Source organism: Chaetodon trifascialis, chromosome 13 (assembly GCF_039877785.1).
Source record: "Chaetodon trifascialis isolate fChaTrf1 chromosome 13, fChaTrf1.hap1, whole genome shotgun sequence".
Lineage (NCBI taxonomy): Eukaryota > Metazoa > Chordata > Actinopteri > Chaetodontiformes > Chaetodontidae > Chaetodon > Chaetodon trifascialis.
In genome coordinates, this window is record NC_092068.1 from 10,184,638 (window position 1) to 10,201,774 (window position 17,137).

The following is a 17,137-nucleotide window of genomic DNA, read 5'->3' on the forward strand; positions in this document are numbered from 1 at the left end:
ACACTGAATCTAAAAATATGTGCATCATGTCTGAGTGCAATTGTGACACAAATAGTTGCAACTGGTTCAACAAAAGCTTCAGGAGAAATCACTTTTAAGTTCTCTTCATTTTCTTTATTTTATTAAAAATTGCAAAAAAAAAAAAAATATTGATCAATTATCTGAACATTATTAGCGATGGGCTTTTAATATGCATATGTACAAACAGGACATAACAGAGAGAAAATCATAAATACTCTTTAAACAAAACTGAGAAATGCCTGCAATGTTAGAAGCAACCACACTATTAGAAAACAGGAGTGACGACATGAATCGCTTTCATTCCAGTGAAGCAAATTCATGATCTGCCATCACTCTAAGCTATACAAGCTCCTCTCTCCTCGCTTATCGCGCAAGTCCGCTTGATGTCGATTTGCCTTTCACACCCACTTGGTTGTACATGAGCCTCATTTCAACTACCACTCAATATCAGCACCATAGTCTTTGAGAGGAACTTTAACAATGTCCCTACGATCAAATCTCTCCTATTAAGAAGATCAAAATGCACCAATTCTATGACAGAATATCCTCTTTACAGAGAATTATGGTATAAAAAGCACCTTTTTATTAAGTACGTTAAGCCATAAGAGGAAGTGCTAGGCATGCTTTAAATCTACATCTCTCTGAAAGCACCATATCCCAGTAAGGTGGCTTAATGTTTGTTAATGATTTTGGTATCACTTCCTAATAAGACAACTTTTCATAGAGTTACGTAAGTTCATTTACTGATGCTTTAATGAACAATCTTTAGGTTCCCACGTTGTGAAAAGTCCCTTTGGCTCCTCTTGCATGTCTCTTGCTTTTACAAGCTTGTAGTTACAAATTCAATCCATCAAATCTGGTTGTTAATATGTGAATTTTGGTGCAGGTGTTCCGCAGCTCTCAAACGGTGCATTAGAGAGTCCTGATGCAGGATCATGCCAGGAGAGGATAAGCATCATCCAGAGGGATATTTCATAACCTGGCAACCCAAATGTTGTTCTGCTTAATGGCTTATAACTTATCTACTGTATGAAGCATTAGTAGGATTTACTTACATTCATAAAACCCTTCTTTACAACTTACAAACCCTTTATAAAGGCTGACTAATTAGTGTCATTATTAAATGAAAAGGGATACTCTGTTCTCTTTATGGCGCCAACAGAGAACATCTGGCACCACAGTATAATGAGATGTCAGTATGTCATCATGTATGCAAGCCATTTACCATCAGCACCGCCTGTACATTTGGGACTGAATGCTGATTCACTTTAAGATTTGTTGTTTTCAAACCCAAAATCCTCACCTAAATTCAAAACCCCTCCCGGTTCAAATATGGGGCGCTGCAGCCAATCCAGCTCCACCATCTGGTCAACAGAGTGAGCAAATTTACAATCAGTGTTCTGTTAAGACCAGGATCGAGATGTCCCTCTCTACGCCTCCCCTCTGCCTGTCCGTCCTCAGTTTCTGGGCTGGGAGTTGAACTCCTGGCAGATGTTTTGGATGATCTTGGGCACAAATTTGTAGAGATTGTCGAACTCGTCGACGAAGAAGGAGTGCTCCTTGTCAGGGTCTGTGGCGATGTACTCCAGCTCGTCCTGGGCTGCCCAGGCAATGCCGATCGAGTAGGCGATCACACCTAGATCACAGGAGGGAAGAGCAGATTACAAACAAGGCCCTCACATGTGTCTGTCACATCAAACACACACTGAATGACACCTCGCTGTGGTCTGACACACACCAGAGAAAACAACTTTACACAGGTGAAAGAAGTAAAAAATATCTAACTTTTAGATAATCATGATGCATTTTTTATTTTATTTAGTACTGTTTGAAAATGTTTCAAAGATGCAAGAAAGTGATCATTGCTTGACTCGACCATATCTGCCAAAAATCTCCTTATTTTTCAGATTCTCTTGTGTTTGACCTCTAACCTTGGCGGTGGACAGCCAGTGCAGGTGCCCTGACGTCGTCATAGGAGCGCCCATCTGTAATGACGATCATGATCTTGCGTTTGTTGGGTTTGGATTTGCTGAAAAGCTGCTCTGCGGCGTAGGTGATGGCAGCACCAGTGCTGGTCCCGCCGCTCCAGTAGTTGATGCGTTTGATGGCGTTCAGCAGCTCGGCCTTGTTGTTGTACTGGCCGAAGGCGAACTCAAGCCTCTGCTCGTAGGTGTACTGCACAGCTCCGACACGCGTGTCTGTGTCAGAGATCTCAAACTCTCGCGTGACGTTGGCCACAAACTGCAGCACTGTGCGGAAGTTGCCGGTTCCCACGCTGCTGGAGCCGTCGATGACGAAGGCGATGTCGTTGGCGTTGAGGCAGGTTTTGCTGCACACCAGGCGATCCGTGTCACATACTCTCTTCACCAGGGGCTGCACGGCCTTCCTCAGAGCAAACCAGCTGGTCACAGGCAGGGAGAAGAAGCCGTTTGTCCGACACACAGCCTGTGGAATAAAGGACACACTTTGTTTCAAACTGGCATATTCTGATGAAGCACTGACACGGCTCTGTGACAATACACCACCTTGTCGACAAAGTTGGCCTCAACCAGGTTTTGCTTCTCGTTGTCATCGGGACCCTCGATGGTGACGAAGAATATGTTGATGCCGGACTCCCGAGCGAGACGAGACGCCTCCTCCACCTTGTCTGTGGGCCAGCCGTCCACCAGCACCACGGCCACGTTAGGAGCGCCTCCTCGATTTCCATTGGCGTCACTGTAGTACTGCTTGTTGATGTAGGTGAGGGCCTTTCCTGTCATTGCACCAGGGGGCAGCAGGGAGACCGTTAAATAGATGCTACATCCAATTTATGTCCAAGTCTGTGGTATACGTAGATGCATAGTTGTTCCTCAACAAGTGAATAAAAATACACATGGACTGCAGAGTATGAAATTAAACAAAAAGACACTTAAGAAAACAGAGTTTAAAAAGTGCTCATTATGCACACTAAATGGACTGAAGTTTTTTTTGGGAGATGCATGTCTCAACTTACCAATATGTACCCAGCAACCTTAAAAAAAAACAAAAAAAAACGACTGCATGCAACATAAAAACTTAGTAGCTAAGTAGCATGTGTGTTTTGTTCATGTCTCTGTATAATGTGCCCTGTTTTGGCTGCATATCATGACAAAAATAGTGATATCCTATCATTTAGTCTGTCGCAGTCCTGTCGGAGGTCTAAACGATGGCAGAACAGGAGGTGCCCTGTTGGGGACTATAGAAGCTTTTACAACCACTCACACTGTTGTATGATTAGAGAGCACTTCTGGGCAAACACTACAACGTTATTTGTATGTGAATGCAAAATTTAGCAAGTCATAAAGACACATGTGGCAGTGGATGCATGCTGACACACGAACCAGAGCAGAAAAACAGCACTTGCCCTCAGAAAGCTGACCCCCTCGGGATGGTAAAACCAAATGCTTTTTGGTTAGAGCGGAGGAAAAACAGGGCTTACAGAAAGAGGACTGTAATTTAGCTGACAGTGTCTCGCAGCAAATTTAGATTTAATTCCATCTTTGCATGTGAAAATGTGCCTGGGTAGTAAACCATGCGATAATTGCACCCGTTTCACTTTCACACTTGTGTCTATAGTCATTAACTGTAGCTGGCAGCTGACAGCTGGTCACTCACCCACATTGGAGAGGCCTCCTTTCTGCACAATCTTGTCTATGGCTGACTTGACCTCTCTGGAGCTGGAGTAAGACTTCAGACTGATCTCTGTCACCGGGTCATCCCTTCAGGCAAAACATCAAGCAACCATTATGGGGGAGGGGGGTTGTTGTTGTTTTTTGTTTTGTTTTGTTTTGTTTTGTTTTGTTTTTTCATTTAAAAATTGTACATAATAACCCAACAGGAACTGTGAGGTTACCCATATTGGATGATGCCCATCATGGGTCCAGCTACACCCACATTGATTGCCTGAGCCACCTCAGACAGGAAGTCCTTTTGGATCTTAAAGCGCCTCTTCCCAATGCTCCAGCTCCCATCCATCAGGAAGGCCAGGTCCACCTTACAATCTGCAAAAACAGGAAACCCCACAAGGGACCAGAGTCATAATGTGTTTGGTAATGCATTTGTTGTCAGTTAAAGCCATAGTGATGCCGTGCAGCACTTGAAGCAAAAATGTCAAAGTCTATCAATGTGGTAGAGATTAAAGGTATCCACTGGTAGCTGGCTAGAGCAATGCTTTTAAAAGTGGGTGCCCCTTTTGTTTTTGTCGTGCAGGCACACATTCTTTCGTGGATTCATGGAAAAATGAGCTAGCACAGGCAGAGAAGAAGAAAACTGCATGGATGTAAATATGACTGGATTTGTTTACAGGGTACCTTTAATGCACACCACAGGTTTTGATGTCATGGGCCCAGTATTCACCAGGATTGCCAAAATCATAGGCCATAATTCATAATTTGAACGATGCGATAATCAAATATGAACTCTATGTACAGTATAGTGGCTTTAAATAAGCATGAGGGACATACTCGGGTCTCCCTGTGACACAGGCTCAGGTGCTCTGGGTACAGGTTCTTGTTCTCTCACATTGAAGCCTGAAAGTCAAGAAACACACAAGACATTAAAGCAGAATTCTGCTATTCGGCTGAAATCTGCTCTGTGGGCATTATATTTTAAGAAGGCAGTTTCATAAATTACATCGTTTTTGTGTCCTTAATCATTGACACATGCATTATAAAAACTAAAATTATACCTTGTCACCATCAAGGCCATTTAATCATGTGTTGTCATGGCAATATACCTTGTGAAATTTTCCATCCTCCTACCACAAAGCTTACTACTTTTGCAGAGTCAACCTGGAAGTTTGGTAAAATTTCCATGAACATTTGCAGCTGTCCACTTTCCAGAGATCCTAAACCTTAGCCAGTATTTGTTGTGGCAAAAACTTTACCAAACAGGAACTGGTTTTATCCTCAAGCAACCATGCATTTGACTTTGACTCTAAATCCCTACAATTACAGGCTGAGCAGAAACCCAGATGCTTTGCCTTGGATAGCCTTGGTTTGGTTTGTACTTACAGTCAGAAGTGGGGACTTACTGGCAAAGTGACTCGTTTGCGGGGCAGAAAAAGGAGGAGTACAAGCTATCTCACCTGATTCATAAAGGTTTGCTTCTGGTTTCCATGCATCCACTGGCTCCACTGCATAAATACAAGCTCAGCATTAGCACATTTCTACCAAAAAGCAGCAGAGTAACTACAACTACCTACTACCCATCATTATGCACTAGCTATACAAAAAGAGATTTTTCAGCTCTACTCACAATTAGAAAGCTAAAGCAGCACTTACTGAACAGCAGAGCAAAAGACAGAACAAAGTCTGAAGGAAATTTGCATTGCAGTATGTTGTGTCCGAGCTGATGCCTCTCTGGATACAAACGGGTGTTTGTAGCCATGGTAACCACTGCTCACCTCTAGTATGTGTGGTATCCAATGGCACTTTACGGTTGCCATCTGAGTCAGTGGTGCGAGACACTAAAAGTAAAGACATCAGCAATGACAAACTGTGACAGACGACACATGTGAAATTAACATAAACACACCATGGCATTACGGCCTGCTCCCACCAGCACCATGTTTGACTGGGTTTGATGTGTGGTGGTGCGTTAGTGGTGCACGCTGGAAATGGCTCAGCCATTGGCTTTTGCAAACCGCGTCCCTTCTACTTAGATTTGGTGGCTCGGCTGTGTCATCAAACAGATGGAACCATGGCCTGTAATCTGAAAGTGAAGACTTTTGCATGCCATTTTATGTCTTGTCAGTGGGCCATATTGTAAGTGGTTTGTATTTTTTAGTGTGAACGATGAGACTAAAAACTAATCAAATGTGTTTTCCTTTGAAAGCACTTAAAGGAAGAGTTCAACATTTTGGGAGATACTCTTATTCGCTTTCTTGCCACTCTCATTTCTGTGTAGCCAGGAGGTGATTAGTCTAGCTTAGCATAAAGACTAGAAATAGGGGGAAACAGCTAGCATGGCTCTGCCCAAAGGTAATAATATCCATCTACCAGCACCTCTAAAGGCCTGTCTACAATGGAGGCTCATGTCTGATGTGTGTAGCCCCCCACCCAAAGTGTATTTTTATACTTCAACTGTATTTTCTACTACAGCGATCGTGTTAGCTCTAAGCGCCAAAACAGAATGACCTAAAATGACCCACACTCAGTGCTGTGCCTGAATGCATCCTCTATCGACAGAGATGGAGGACCAAGCTAAAGCTGCTCTGCTAGCATGCTGCTTTCACTACACAGCCTGTGTAGACATTGTGTAAAACTCACTAATAAACTTGTTACATCTTTTTTGCTTAAGTTGTACAAAAAGCAAAATGTAAAAGCAGGCTGATTTTGTAAGCTTCGGCCAGAGCCAGGCTAGTTTCCCTGTTTCCAGTCTTTGTGCTAAGCTAAGCTAAGTGGCTGCTGGCTGTAGCTTTGTATCCACATAAGACCTACTCGGCAAGTGTTCCTTGAGTGTCATGACCCATGTGTCAACTAGCTCGATTAGATAAATTCCTTACAATTTATTCTTATTCTTATTATTATATACATTTCACTCCAGGGTATCCTCTTCATATAACTAATTGAATAAAGCAATGTTCATGTTTATTAATGACAATCTCACCTCGACAAACCATTTTTAACACGAGAAATCAAAGTAGTTCTGTGCCAGAAAACAGAATGGAACATCGGAGAGTCTGATCATGTCTGGAAATGTGTGTGAATTGTCACTGAGGCTTTACATTTCCAGAGTCACAATCTGAACACATGAGAATAGAAAACCTGAACCCCAAGACTTGTTAGTCCCGGATAAATAGAATAGAAAAACACTTACGGTATGGTCCAAAGTTATAAAACCAGCGCTCATATTCTGAGATATCAGGCCTGTGATCCCGAGCTAGAGGAGGATGTTTTGAAACCCATTAGTATTCCCAAAATGAACTTCAGAGGGAAAAGCACACATTTCCATGATTGGGACTGGTCACATATTCTTCCCATCCAATCCCAGACCAGTGAAAATGATGGCTTTCTCCAAAATCGTCACCTCACAGAGTCTCTCTCACACATTCACATACAGTAAACCTGGCCAATGCTCTTCTCTTCCACACTTCATGCTCATATGGCAGGCACATGGCATGTAAACACAATGTCCTGAGACACATTGCGGGTACTTGCAGATGGAGCGAATTCAACACATACATGGTCATCAGATACCTTACTGTGTCACTCACACAAGCATGCTGTGTTTGCACATGCAACATAGATGGATACAAGGTGCAGTGACCTGCTGCTATGAACGGAGGCAGCACACACCAAACTGTCATGTTGTGTTGCCTTTGAGGGAGGCTGGCTTACCTGTCACCTCAGGTGTGTCCATCTCACTCCACGTGTATCCTGAGTCTGGAGCTGCGTAACTAACATCTGAATGTACAGCAGAGAAGGTGGATGCATCAGCAACTACAAGGTTTACATTTAGGATGTTACTTTAACCTAATGACAATCCCATCAGCCTCTGCTGCACTTTCCATTTAGTGCTAATTAGCAAATGTTAGCATGCTGACACTAAGATAGCGATCATTATACCTGCATGTTAGCACTGTCATTGTGAACGATGGATGTAGTATAAGAAGAAGAATTTCTTCTTATTAAAAGCTTAGATTCAGTGAAACATCTAAAGCTTTTAGATAATAAAACCTACCTTAAGAGAAAAAAATGTATTACAATTGTTGCACCCCTGCCATTCTTACCTTAATCAGTTTGAGCATTAAAGTAGGCATTTACATTCAAATTAGAATATGCTCATGAATTGCTTAAGAAGGATGATCTATTTTGTATTTGGTACCTGTTGGTCGTCGAGCTCCAGGGAACCAATCAGGACGAGGGAAGGAGGGGGGTGGCCAATCCCTTCTGGGAAAAGCTGCGCAGGGGAAGATTAGAAAGCTGTGTTCAGCACAAGCGTTAAGGAGGAGCATACTTGTGACCTCCACTAAACCTGCCACGTTATTAGTGGGGTATGCACAAGATGTTCAGCCTTGAGTCAGACACCAAACATACAGTAGTCACTCACACAGACAGTGGCTGAGTGACTATAGGCTGTTGTAGTGAAGTTTAGCCTCACTCTTTTTACCTGCAGGGCAGAGAGGCAGACGAAGGCCGACTCTCTGAAACAACGTCTCTCTCATTGTTCTGTTTTCTACCTTCTGCTTTTGACATTACAATACACTCATACTCAAAGTTTCAACTTATGACGTGGCAAAAACAACATGTGGCAGTTTAATCGGCCTGACTCTTGCATGGCTCATAGTTAATCGAACACTAGAAGCCCAAACAGCTGAGCAAAACCATAACAGTGCACTACGTCTGTCTAAACTGACTGAGTCATGACAACACACTTCAGTTAACCCCTCCCTGTGGTGGATGGGTAGCTTACACAAACACAGCCTGGGCTCTGAGGTTCCCATCCAGTGGCAGCTAGTGAGCAGGGCCTTTGTTGACTGGGACGGGCTGGGAGAGCCCAGCCAGCAGCCCAGCGAAGCGTGGGAGTATTATTCTAAAGTTGGTGTCAAACCAGGGACAGTGTAGATAGTAGGAGGCAGAGATTAGCCTAATCTGCTGCTGGTCAAAGGCACAGTGCTATACGGCAGACAGTAGTGTTGTTTTTCTGATGAAACAGGTGCTTTAACAGGATTGGGTTTAACTCTCCTGATCATAGTCACTTCAGTGACCACTGCGGCCAGAAGGTCAAAGCAGGATCGGGGATACTGATCCTCACCTTTGGTTGCAGCTCAGTTTGCAATATGTCTGCAGCAGTGTTTAATGAGCAATTTCTCTGAGTCCTAAAAAAAATGTATTTTAACATCAACACAGACCCAACAAACGGAAATCTTTTAGAGAGATGGTTGTCAAATGGGCATATCTCATTACAAAGGCGAGGCTAAACCAGATCGTAACATTTCCAGAAAGCTGGCCAATAAATTTGAACATCTGTTCGGGGCAGTTGGGTGGCGAAGCGACCGGGGAGAAAACCCTTCAGCTCATAAATTAGAGTTCAAGACTTCAGCTTCGGCAAGCTTTCACCCTGCTGGAGTGTCCTTGACAAAGACAGTGAATCGCTGCCGGCTACATGGGTGCTGCTGTGTGGCTGATCCTGACCTCTGACCTCTGACCTCAAGCATGAAGAATTTCCTTGAGGGGATCAATAAAGTATCACAATATTATCCAAAAGCTACCAATCTGGATGTTCCCTCTTGCTTTGCAAAGACAAGTCAGATAAATGGTGCAGCAGCTTGAAAGAGCTCACGCTGCATTTTAGAAATCATATCATACAATCAACCATCATTTAAAAGGACACAGTGCTGTCTAAGTTTAGGGATCCATGGTTTTGCATTCCACAGAAGCAAAAACAGAAGCACATTCCTCAGAGAGCCAAGCCTAGCCTGGTTTGAATGGCGAAAGCTTTCTATTCTTGACAGTCCGCAGAGTGGACCCAGATCCTGCAGTGCTGTGGACTGGGTCATATGTCTCTCGGGGAGCAGCACTGGGCCACTTGGTGCTGCTGCTTTCATCTGTGTGTCCCCCTCTGCAAGCATTTACAAGGGAGGCAAAGAGGCCAGACCAGATGGGATCTGTCATAAGATGTTATTACAGCACTGACAGGGTGTGTTTCTCATCGTGGTCTTATCTAGAAGGGAGAGTTGCGAGTTTGCTCCTGGATCAGAATACTGGAGATATGGCACAAGATGACTTCAGGACAATGATATCACATCATTGCTCATCTTTGAGGCATATCAACATACTCACTGCTCTTTTTCAGTCTTGGGTACAGTTTAAGTCAAAATTGTACTTCTGCCTGTTGTTTATAGAGGAGAGCCAAGCATTGAACCACAGCATCCCACAGAGGGTAAACATTAGCACTGCTTTATAAAACATTTCAACTGGTTTTATTGCCCCAGTTTTCCTCTTGTTTGATCAGTCCTGTCTACTTCTCTACGTCAGTGAGTGTGTCTCCTAGTGCACTTGGAGGACTCCTGCTTGGGGTCTGGACATACTTACCAGGGTTGGCCTGGCTCATGGTTGGAGTCCGCTCGGGTGGGGCCGGCTGAACCCTGTTAAAAGCTGTTTGTAGCAATGAGAAACAGTCAGATTGAATAAGAGGGAAAAAGCAAGAAAGAGGGGGCAGAAGAGGGCTTCAGGTCGGGGCTCCATCTGCAAATGCAGCCCAGCTGTTTTGCTTTGATTGAAGTTGAAGGCATTTTCTCCACAGCATGATATCAAAAACAAAAGGATATGCTGGGCGTATTCATGGGCCTAAATGGCTCGGCTTCATTTGCCTCTTTTCATCTTGGAGAATGAAAACATGATCGAGAGGACACACCCGATGACAGAGAACAGCGGTTATTGTGAAAGGAATGTTAGCTGAGATGCTTGATGGGGTGGATTAGCGGTGACCCTCAGGTGAAGATCACAGGAGCTTATCGGTGTGGACATGAGGGTCAGACTTACAGCTGTCTACGTGTCCTGGATTCTTGCTCCAACAAAGACTTCTGTCCCCCTGTCAGTCCCACCAGCCTTCCCCATGTCTACTTGTCCGTTATTCTGACTTTGTGTGTGTGTGTTAATGATGAGGCTGACCTGGGCCAACTGGAGAGGATGGCTGTCTCCTGATAGCCGACCCTGTCTCTGGTCTGCGCAGACCTGAGTTCAAGATTGGGAGACAAACATATTATGAGACAACATGAAATAACACTCATCTGTTTATCCGCACTGACAGACAAGAGAGTAACATATCTACTGTATGATGTGCTTAACAATTTTTGTGATGAGAAAAGAGGAAACGATACCAGCACGTCATGGCCGATAGCCAAGACAGTTCTCTTTAGTACTGATGAACTTGAGCATTTCTAGAACAGATGCTGATCAGTTCCCAGTCTGTCCTTTGGTCGAAATATCTCAACAACTACTGGATGGATTGCATGAAATTTGGTTCAGACATTCATTGTGCCATGAGGATGTATCTTATAATGAATTTGGTGATCCTCTGATTTTTCATCTAGCACCACCATCAGGTCAACATTTCTCCCCAAAAGGTCTCAACAATACTGGGTTAACTTTATCCATGTATGTGATTTTTCTGACCCAGTGTTACTGTTAGTTTTCTATTACTGTTGGGTTACTGGATCAAACAACTCCTTGTCTCAGGTGGTTTTCCACCCATGAATACAGGGTAAAGTCAGTCCCTAACTGTGTTGGTGATGTATGCTATATGCAGTTCTATGGTGTCTAAACTTTGTGAACATCAGCATATTAACAATGCACTTGTGAGCGTGTTAGCATTTAGCTCAAAGCACCTCTATGCCCAAGTGCAGCCTAACAGAGCTGCTAGCATTGCTGTAGACTCTTTTTAAAGAGTCATGTAAACGTTACTTTATATTCGAGAGAAAAAGATAATAAATACAGAAAGCTAATACACAGTGAACATAGCTGAATCCTGTAATTCAGTGGTGTTTTACTGGAAAGACTACAGAACAGAAGTTGGACATCTCCAGAGCAGTCTGGTCTGGCCCTGTGTTAAGAGACTCGTAAAAGTCTTTTTAAGCAGCTGTGCACATACAAAGCAGAGATGCCATGCAGAGTTTATGCATTGGTACAAAAAAAGATAGAGAAAAAAGCAAATGAGACATCCTCTATAAAATGAAAGAATGAGATTAAAAAATAGACACATCAGGAAGATTATAGCTTGGTTTACCTGCGCTGGCACGTTGTGGGAATCTACTCGGATAGGCACTTCCTCTGAATACTTTGAAGAAATGCCAGGGTTTAGTTCACTTGAATTGTGGTGTAAAGGACTTTCCAAGAGCTGCAGAATCAGTGAGAGTACTGACATACCTTGGCCGAAACTCTTTCCTTGACCATTCTGTGACTGTCCTATACCAATGTTGAGAATAGCAGAGCATGGGCAAATTTTGACAAAAAACTCATATAAATCAGATGCAAATTCAACATAGCTTTGGATTTAGTACAAACCAGTAGCCCAGGTCACAGATTTTCAGATTTAAGCTTTTGGCTTAAAACAAGTTAACCGATTTCACAAATTAAGTACACAAGTTGTGCCACTGATAAAGACAAACTTGCTTTGAAAACAGGATGACCTTTCATACACAACACATGATGAATCCTGATGCACACTATCCACCCATGCTCGGTGTAAAGCCTTTCCAGCACATCCCAGTGTAACGCAACACCGCCGCACACCCGCGAGCCACCAAGAAAAACCCCCCAAAACACTAGGTTGACCCTGTTTGCTTTTCTTCACTTACTTGAACTTGCGGCTGCCACAGAGGCAAGGTATGGGTGACTGCTGCCTGGATAGAAGAAAGACAAATGGGGTGCCAATATGGAAAGGGGAGAGATAATGTTACAGAAAATGAAGGAGACAGAAACGGTTGGGGGGTTGCCTGGCACACAGCCCATCTCATGGACACACATACCTTAAGATACTGCAGCATTGTCTACTTGCTGTGGCTGCATTTCCATCCAAAACAGAGCAGATGCCTCACAGCGGTTACTGTCTGATAATGTTTTCATTTAATAAGAGTGATGAACGGTCTGCTGATCAAGTGTACAGTGAAGTCAGCCAGGCAGTCAGGCAACTGAACAGCACTGTAACTTCATCACAGACTAGCTGTAATTTGTCATAATTGCAGTTGTGACTTGTAATTACCAGCTGCAATCATTCGTCTTCATCACTCAGTTTCACACAAATGAATGCTTGTTCTGGCAAACAGCATTTCTGGTTACAAGCTGCTAATGTTGTTAGTTAGGCGGCACACTGGCTGCAGTGGATCATCTGTGTGGATTGGCATTACTGGATCATTAACAGCATCCTGCATCCAAGTAAATACACAATCCTCCACGCAACATACATGGATCCATTGATTTAGAGGAAAGAATTAGCTCTTTGTGCATGTAGGTATTCAAAAATGATGTACGATCTAAGTGTGTGTTTGTTTAACTCACCTGCATCCCTGACTTTATGGACAGCAGCTCGAGCCTTGGTAGTAGTGGGTGGTGGAGGTGTAGTGATGGTGGTGGTGGTGGTGGTGACGGGAGCCAGTGTGGTGGTGGTGGTGGTGGTGGTGGGTTCAGGTGTTGTAGCTGTGGTGAGTTCAGGGACTGCTGTCATAGGCAGCACTGTGGTGACCGCAGGGGATTTGGCCTCCTTTTGACCTGAAAGGAGACGACAGATGAAGGCGGCTGTGTACAAGACGGATGGACGGGGAGGAAGAACGTCTACAGTAACCGCTGTGTAGTAATGCATTCTTGACATTCTTCACCAGACTGCTGCGCTCAGACTCCTCATTCAACCTGAGCGAAGTTCAGCATGCCAGAGTCAAGCACAGGGACGTCTTTCTAGTAACCTTTTGTCCCCAGAACATACTGATCTGGTGTATGTGTAGGCAAAAGATGTCTACAGGTTCAAACTGGGCCAAAATTGCTTCAAACATCAGAGGTTTAAATGTCTAGGTTGCATTTAACCTTTGTTATTTCCATGATCATTTTTCACTGCGAAAAAGTTCTATCTACATGCTAAGATAGGAAGTGAATGAAATGCTGTTGAAATAACATTTATATGTAGTCTACAAATCTAAAACCCTTCGACCTTTGAACCAAATTTCCCTCATTTTGTCATGACATATTTTGAATTACAAATCACCAAATCATTTCTCACTGGGTTCTGTCAGATAGTCCTATCATTGTGAAACACTAGACATCTGTCAGTCCACTCAATGACAAGGTAAATGTAATGCAGTCTAATTCATATTCACATAAAACATGCATGACGTGAGCGTAACAATAACCCTCCTCTCACTTGTCTTCACGTAGGTTGGTCTTGAAGGGACATAGTCCAGAGTAGATGGGTAGATCACTCCTTTCTTGGGCTTCCCCTCTGAAACACAACAGAGCCAGCTGTTGGATGGAGGGTAATCCTAAAGAAGTGTAACGTTATTTACTCCACCATTAATACCTGAGACAACAAATGACTCCCTCCACTTAGGGAGAGACAGAGAGCGCACTCCATTGGAATTGCTGCCTTTGTAGATGTTTTGGCCAGCCATCTTCCTCACAATCACCTTCCCTCCTGTGTTGGTGATGATGCCACTGCATAAAAAGACATTTTTAATCAGATATAACTGTTAGAAGACAGCTTTGACTGCTGCACAGGCTTTATTTCACATTGATCTCCCCAGTGTTAACCTGTGGATGGCTGCGTTGCAGATGCTGGAGATGGAGGCGAACACGCCTGTCCCATAGACTTGCTGCTTTGTCTCCTTACAGTGTGCAGGACATTTGACAATGAACTCTGGAAGATTGATCTTTCCTGCTCTGACATCACACTCTATGGCTGGAACAACTGTGAATGAAAGAAGAAGAAGAAGAAGAAGAAGAAGAAGAAGAAGAAGAAGAAGAAGAAGAAGAAGAAGAAGAAGAAGAAGAAGGTTCAAGACAGGATTTTAGATTGGCCAAAATGTTGACATCACTTTGGGTTTCGGGGAATCATGGCAGGCATTTTTCACATTCACTGGTATTTTAAGGACCAAATGATTATTTGATTGAAGACAATTATCAACAGAATTAATCAATAACAACAACCATTAGCTGCAGTCCTGATTTCAATGACTACATTTCAACTTGTAGTGAGGACCTGTTTCACATTAACACAGAATCAGTGAAATGTTGTTGAAGTGATGGTTATATGTAAGAATTGTTATTTATTTATTTATTTTTACAATAAATGTCGAGATACCTTTTGGCCACCAAATGATGAGAGTCAACACTGAATCTTGTCATGAGATCCACGTCTTTGTTTGCAGTGCATATATAAATACTAAAAGCCTTTTACATAAGACATTTAGACACAGATAAACATTTTTTGAATAAGTGAATTAAAAGTGACTGCAGAGGAGAAAGCCAACATTGGGACTAACGGAGATTAGAGACTTGCTTGTGATGATGTCTACCTTGCTTTGGTTTCTTGTTCTTTGATCCGTTAGGCTTGGCCCCGCAAGCACAGGACAGGAGGAGTGCTGTGGGTGAGGGAGTTTCACATAATAGCAGGCAAAGTAACATAATCATCAGCATGTTTACTGTACACACAAAACCACTGTGACGGATGATGTTGTTGTTTGATGGAGTGAATGTGCAGAAAAGTCTTTCTGAAGGAGTTTTTTGGAAATATGAAACACTGTGGTAATGGATGATATATTAAAAACCAGCGTACTGCCACAGATAGACTGACGGGTTGCTCACCGAGGCAGACGACAGTGAGTGCTGCTCTGTTCATGATGGGTGGTGTGATGGTTCAGCAGGTCAGCCAGTTGTCCTTGTATAACCTCCCAACCTAAGGGAGAGAGGAGAAGCAGCAGAATTTCAATGGTATCCTCTGAAAACCATTTCCGGCTTGCAGCTTACCTGCTGTAAGCAACTTGGGACACTTCAGTCAACATTTCTGAGTGTGACGACTGTTTTAGTGTCAACTGGAAACGAGACAGAGTCAACTTGTGCCACTGAGATACATTTTCCAGAGTTTTTTGGATAAACAGCAGACAGACTGTGGACTGTAACGACACACAGAGCTCATCTAGCATCCGTAACGTCAATTTGGTGAATTAAAGATCCTGAAAACATTTATTGTAACTCACTTTGTCTCGCCTTCTTCTCTAGGATTGTATTTCAGTATAGGCCAATGCTTCTTGTTCAAATTACTTTAGGCTGTGAGTATTTGAAGATCCACAGAAGCTCCACATCTGGACTGTATGACGAAAGTGCATGTGAAAGTCTTCCCTCTATCTATGAAGTCAGACTCAATTAGAGAGGACACACAGATGTAATTTAATGTGTAAGGAATGGAGAACTGTGTTCACTCAGATGGCTTGTTTGTTTGACACCAACCACATCAAGCTGGATGTGTTTAAAATACAGTCTGTTTACAGTGGACACAGAAAATTTCTTTCTTCGTCTGTCATTCAGATTTAAAAGTTATACACATATAAAGACGTAAATCAAAGTCCAAGTCTGAGTTTAGAGCAGAAGTTGGTCACCAAGAGGTCATTCCAAACACTGCAGTAATGAGAGCTCTGCTGATAAGTACTACAGCAAATTCTGATCTAGGACAGACACTAGAAGTCTTACACAGCATGGAAGATGAGCTAAACATGAGAGGGACCCCAGTCCCTGCTCTGCACTGAGCCGGTGGGATGGAGCTCCTTCCTGAGGAGGTGATGACTGAGGCCTCCCTGTTAACAGAGGAATGCTGGATCTCCAGCCAGACCGGTGTCACGTCTGTTGCTGCCGCCACACACCAGCAGGGTCAATCTGATCATGCGATCATACAGCGACCTCTGAGGCAGGGTCAGATGTGATGCAGTTCACACTGATGCGTAGGTCAGAATGGATTTGTGACTATAAGATGGTGGGCTGGATTCCAGGAGAATAAATCAGGGTCAGGAAAGGTCTTTAAGCTCTAAGTCATGCAGCGAGCTGGCAGATTTTGCTCTGAGCAAAACTTCTTTGGATGAATAAAGGCAGTACATCATTGGCTTTACTGCATTTTTGACCTGCTGGAGTGCAGAGTTATACATACTACACCCATATTTTAATCATCATGTAAACTCAGTCTATCACAGGTTGATCATTTTCACAATTTCTCCAAATGAAATTCTCCTGTTTGGTGCAAACAGTGACTCCAACTAACTCACTACATGAATAAGTTGAGATTTTGTGAAATAGGCTTATTTGCCTTCTTGATGCTTTCTGATACCACTCTCATGCCTTTATGTTAAATATGAAGCTAGAGCTCACAACTGATTACAGGACAAAGACTGGGAAAGTGATTCAAAGAAAACCAAAGTGTAAAACAGCAAGTTGTGGTTTTAAGGGAGGTTACGTGCATCACTTGGCCGGGCGTGGTGACTTACTGCAGCCACCACAGTTTGGCTGGAAACCTCACAGTGACGACAAGACCCCAGGAATTCACCGTGCCTAGCCAAGAAATAGTTTGGCACATAACCCCTGTGATACCACTATGTGATTTTGGCTTTTTTTACTCTTTAGTT

At 43.3% G+C, this 17,137-nt stretch overlaps 1 protein-coding gene across 2 annotated transcripts; it reads right to left on the reverse strand.

Moving 5' to 3' along the window:
* Positions 1–96: 96 nt before the first annotated feature.
* On the reverse strand, positions 97–15,425 carry vit (vitrin). Of its 2 annotated transcripts, XM_070978413.1 has the most exons (22): positions 15,333–15,425; positions 15,044–15,109; positions 14,280–14,436; positions 14,050–14,183; positions 13,894–13,971; positions 13,041–13,250; positions 12,341–12,385; positions 11,910–11,948; positions 11,770–11,820; positions 10,656–10,718; positions 10,077–10,139; positions 7,867–7,941; positions 7,380–7,445; positions 6,859–6,921; positions 5,444–5,506; positions 5,126–5,173; positions 4,503–4,568; positions 3,893–4,040; positions 3,655–3,758; positions 2,547–2,773; positions 1,953–2,466; positions 97–1,657 (listed from the first exon to the last, which is right to left on the reverse strand). In XM_070978413.1, the coding sequence occupies exons 1-22, from the start codon at positions 15,364–15,366 to the stop codon at positions 1,479–1,481; spliced, it is 2,493 nt and encodes an 830-aa protein (XP_070834514.1). In that variant the 5' UTR covers positions 15,367–15,425; the 3' UTR covers positions 97–1,478. The 2 variants fall into 2 exon arrangements, with proteins under 2 accessions (XP_070834514.1, XP_070834516.1); XM_070978415.1 differs by lacking the exons at positions 11,770–11,820; positions 11,910–11,948; positions 12,341–12,385.
* Between the last annotated feature and the right edge of the window lie 1,712 nt (positions 15,426–17,137).

Bases quoted from the DNA above. Each gene is read 5' to 3' on its own strand.
- vit (XM_070978413.1), bottom strand. From the start codon at position 15,366: ATGAACAGAGCAGCACTCACTGTCGTCTGCCTCG. The intron at 11,821-11,909 runs GTATGTCAGTAC...ATTTCTTCAAAG, and splicing joins AGGAAAGAGTTTCGGCCAAG to TATTCAGAGGAAGTGCCTAT. The intron at 1,658-1,952 runs GTTAGAGGTCAA...CCTGTGATCTAG, and splicing joins ACTGGCTGTCCACCGCCAAG to GTGTGATCGCCTACTCGATC.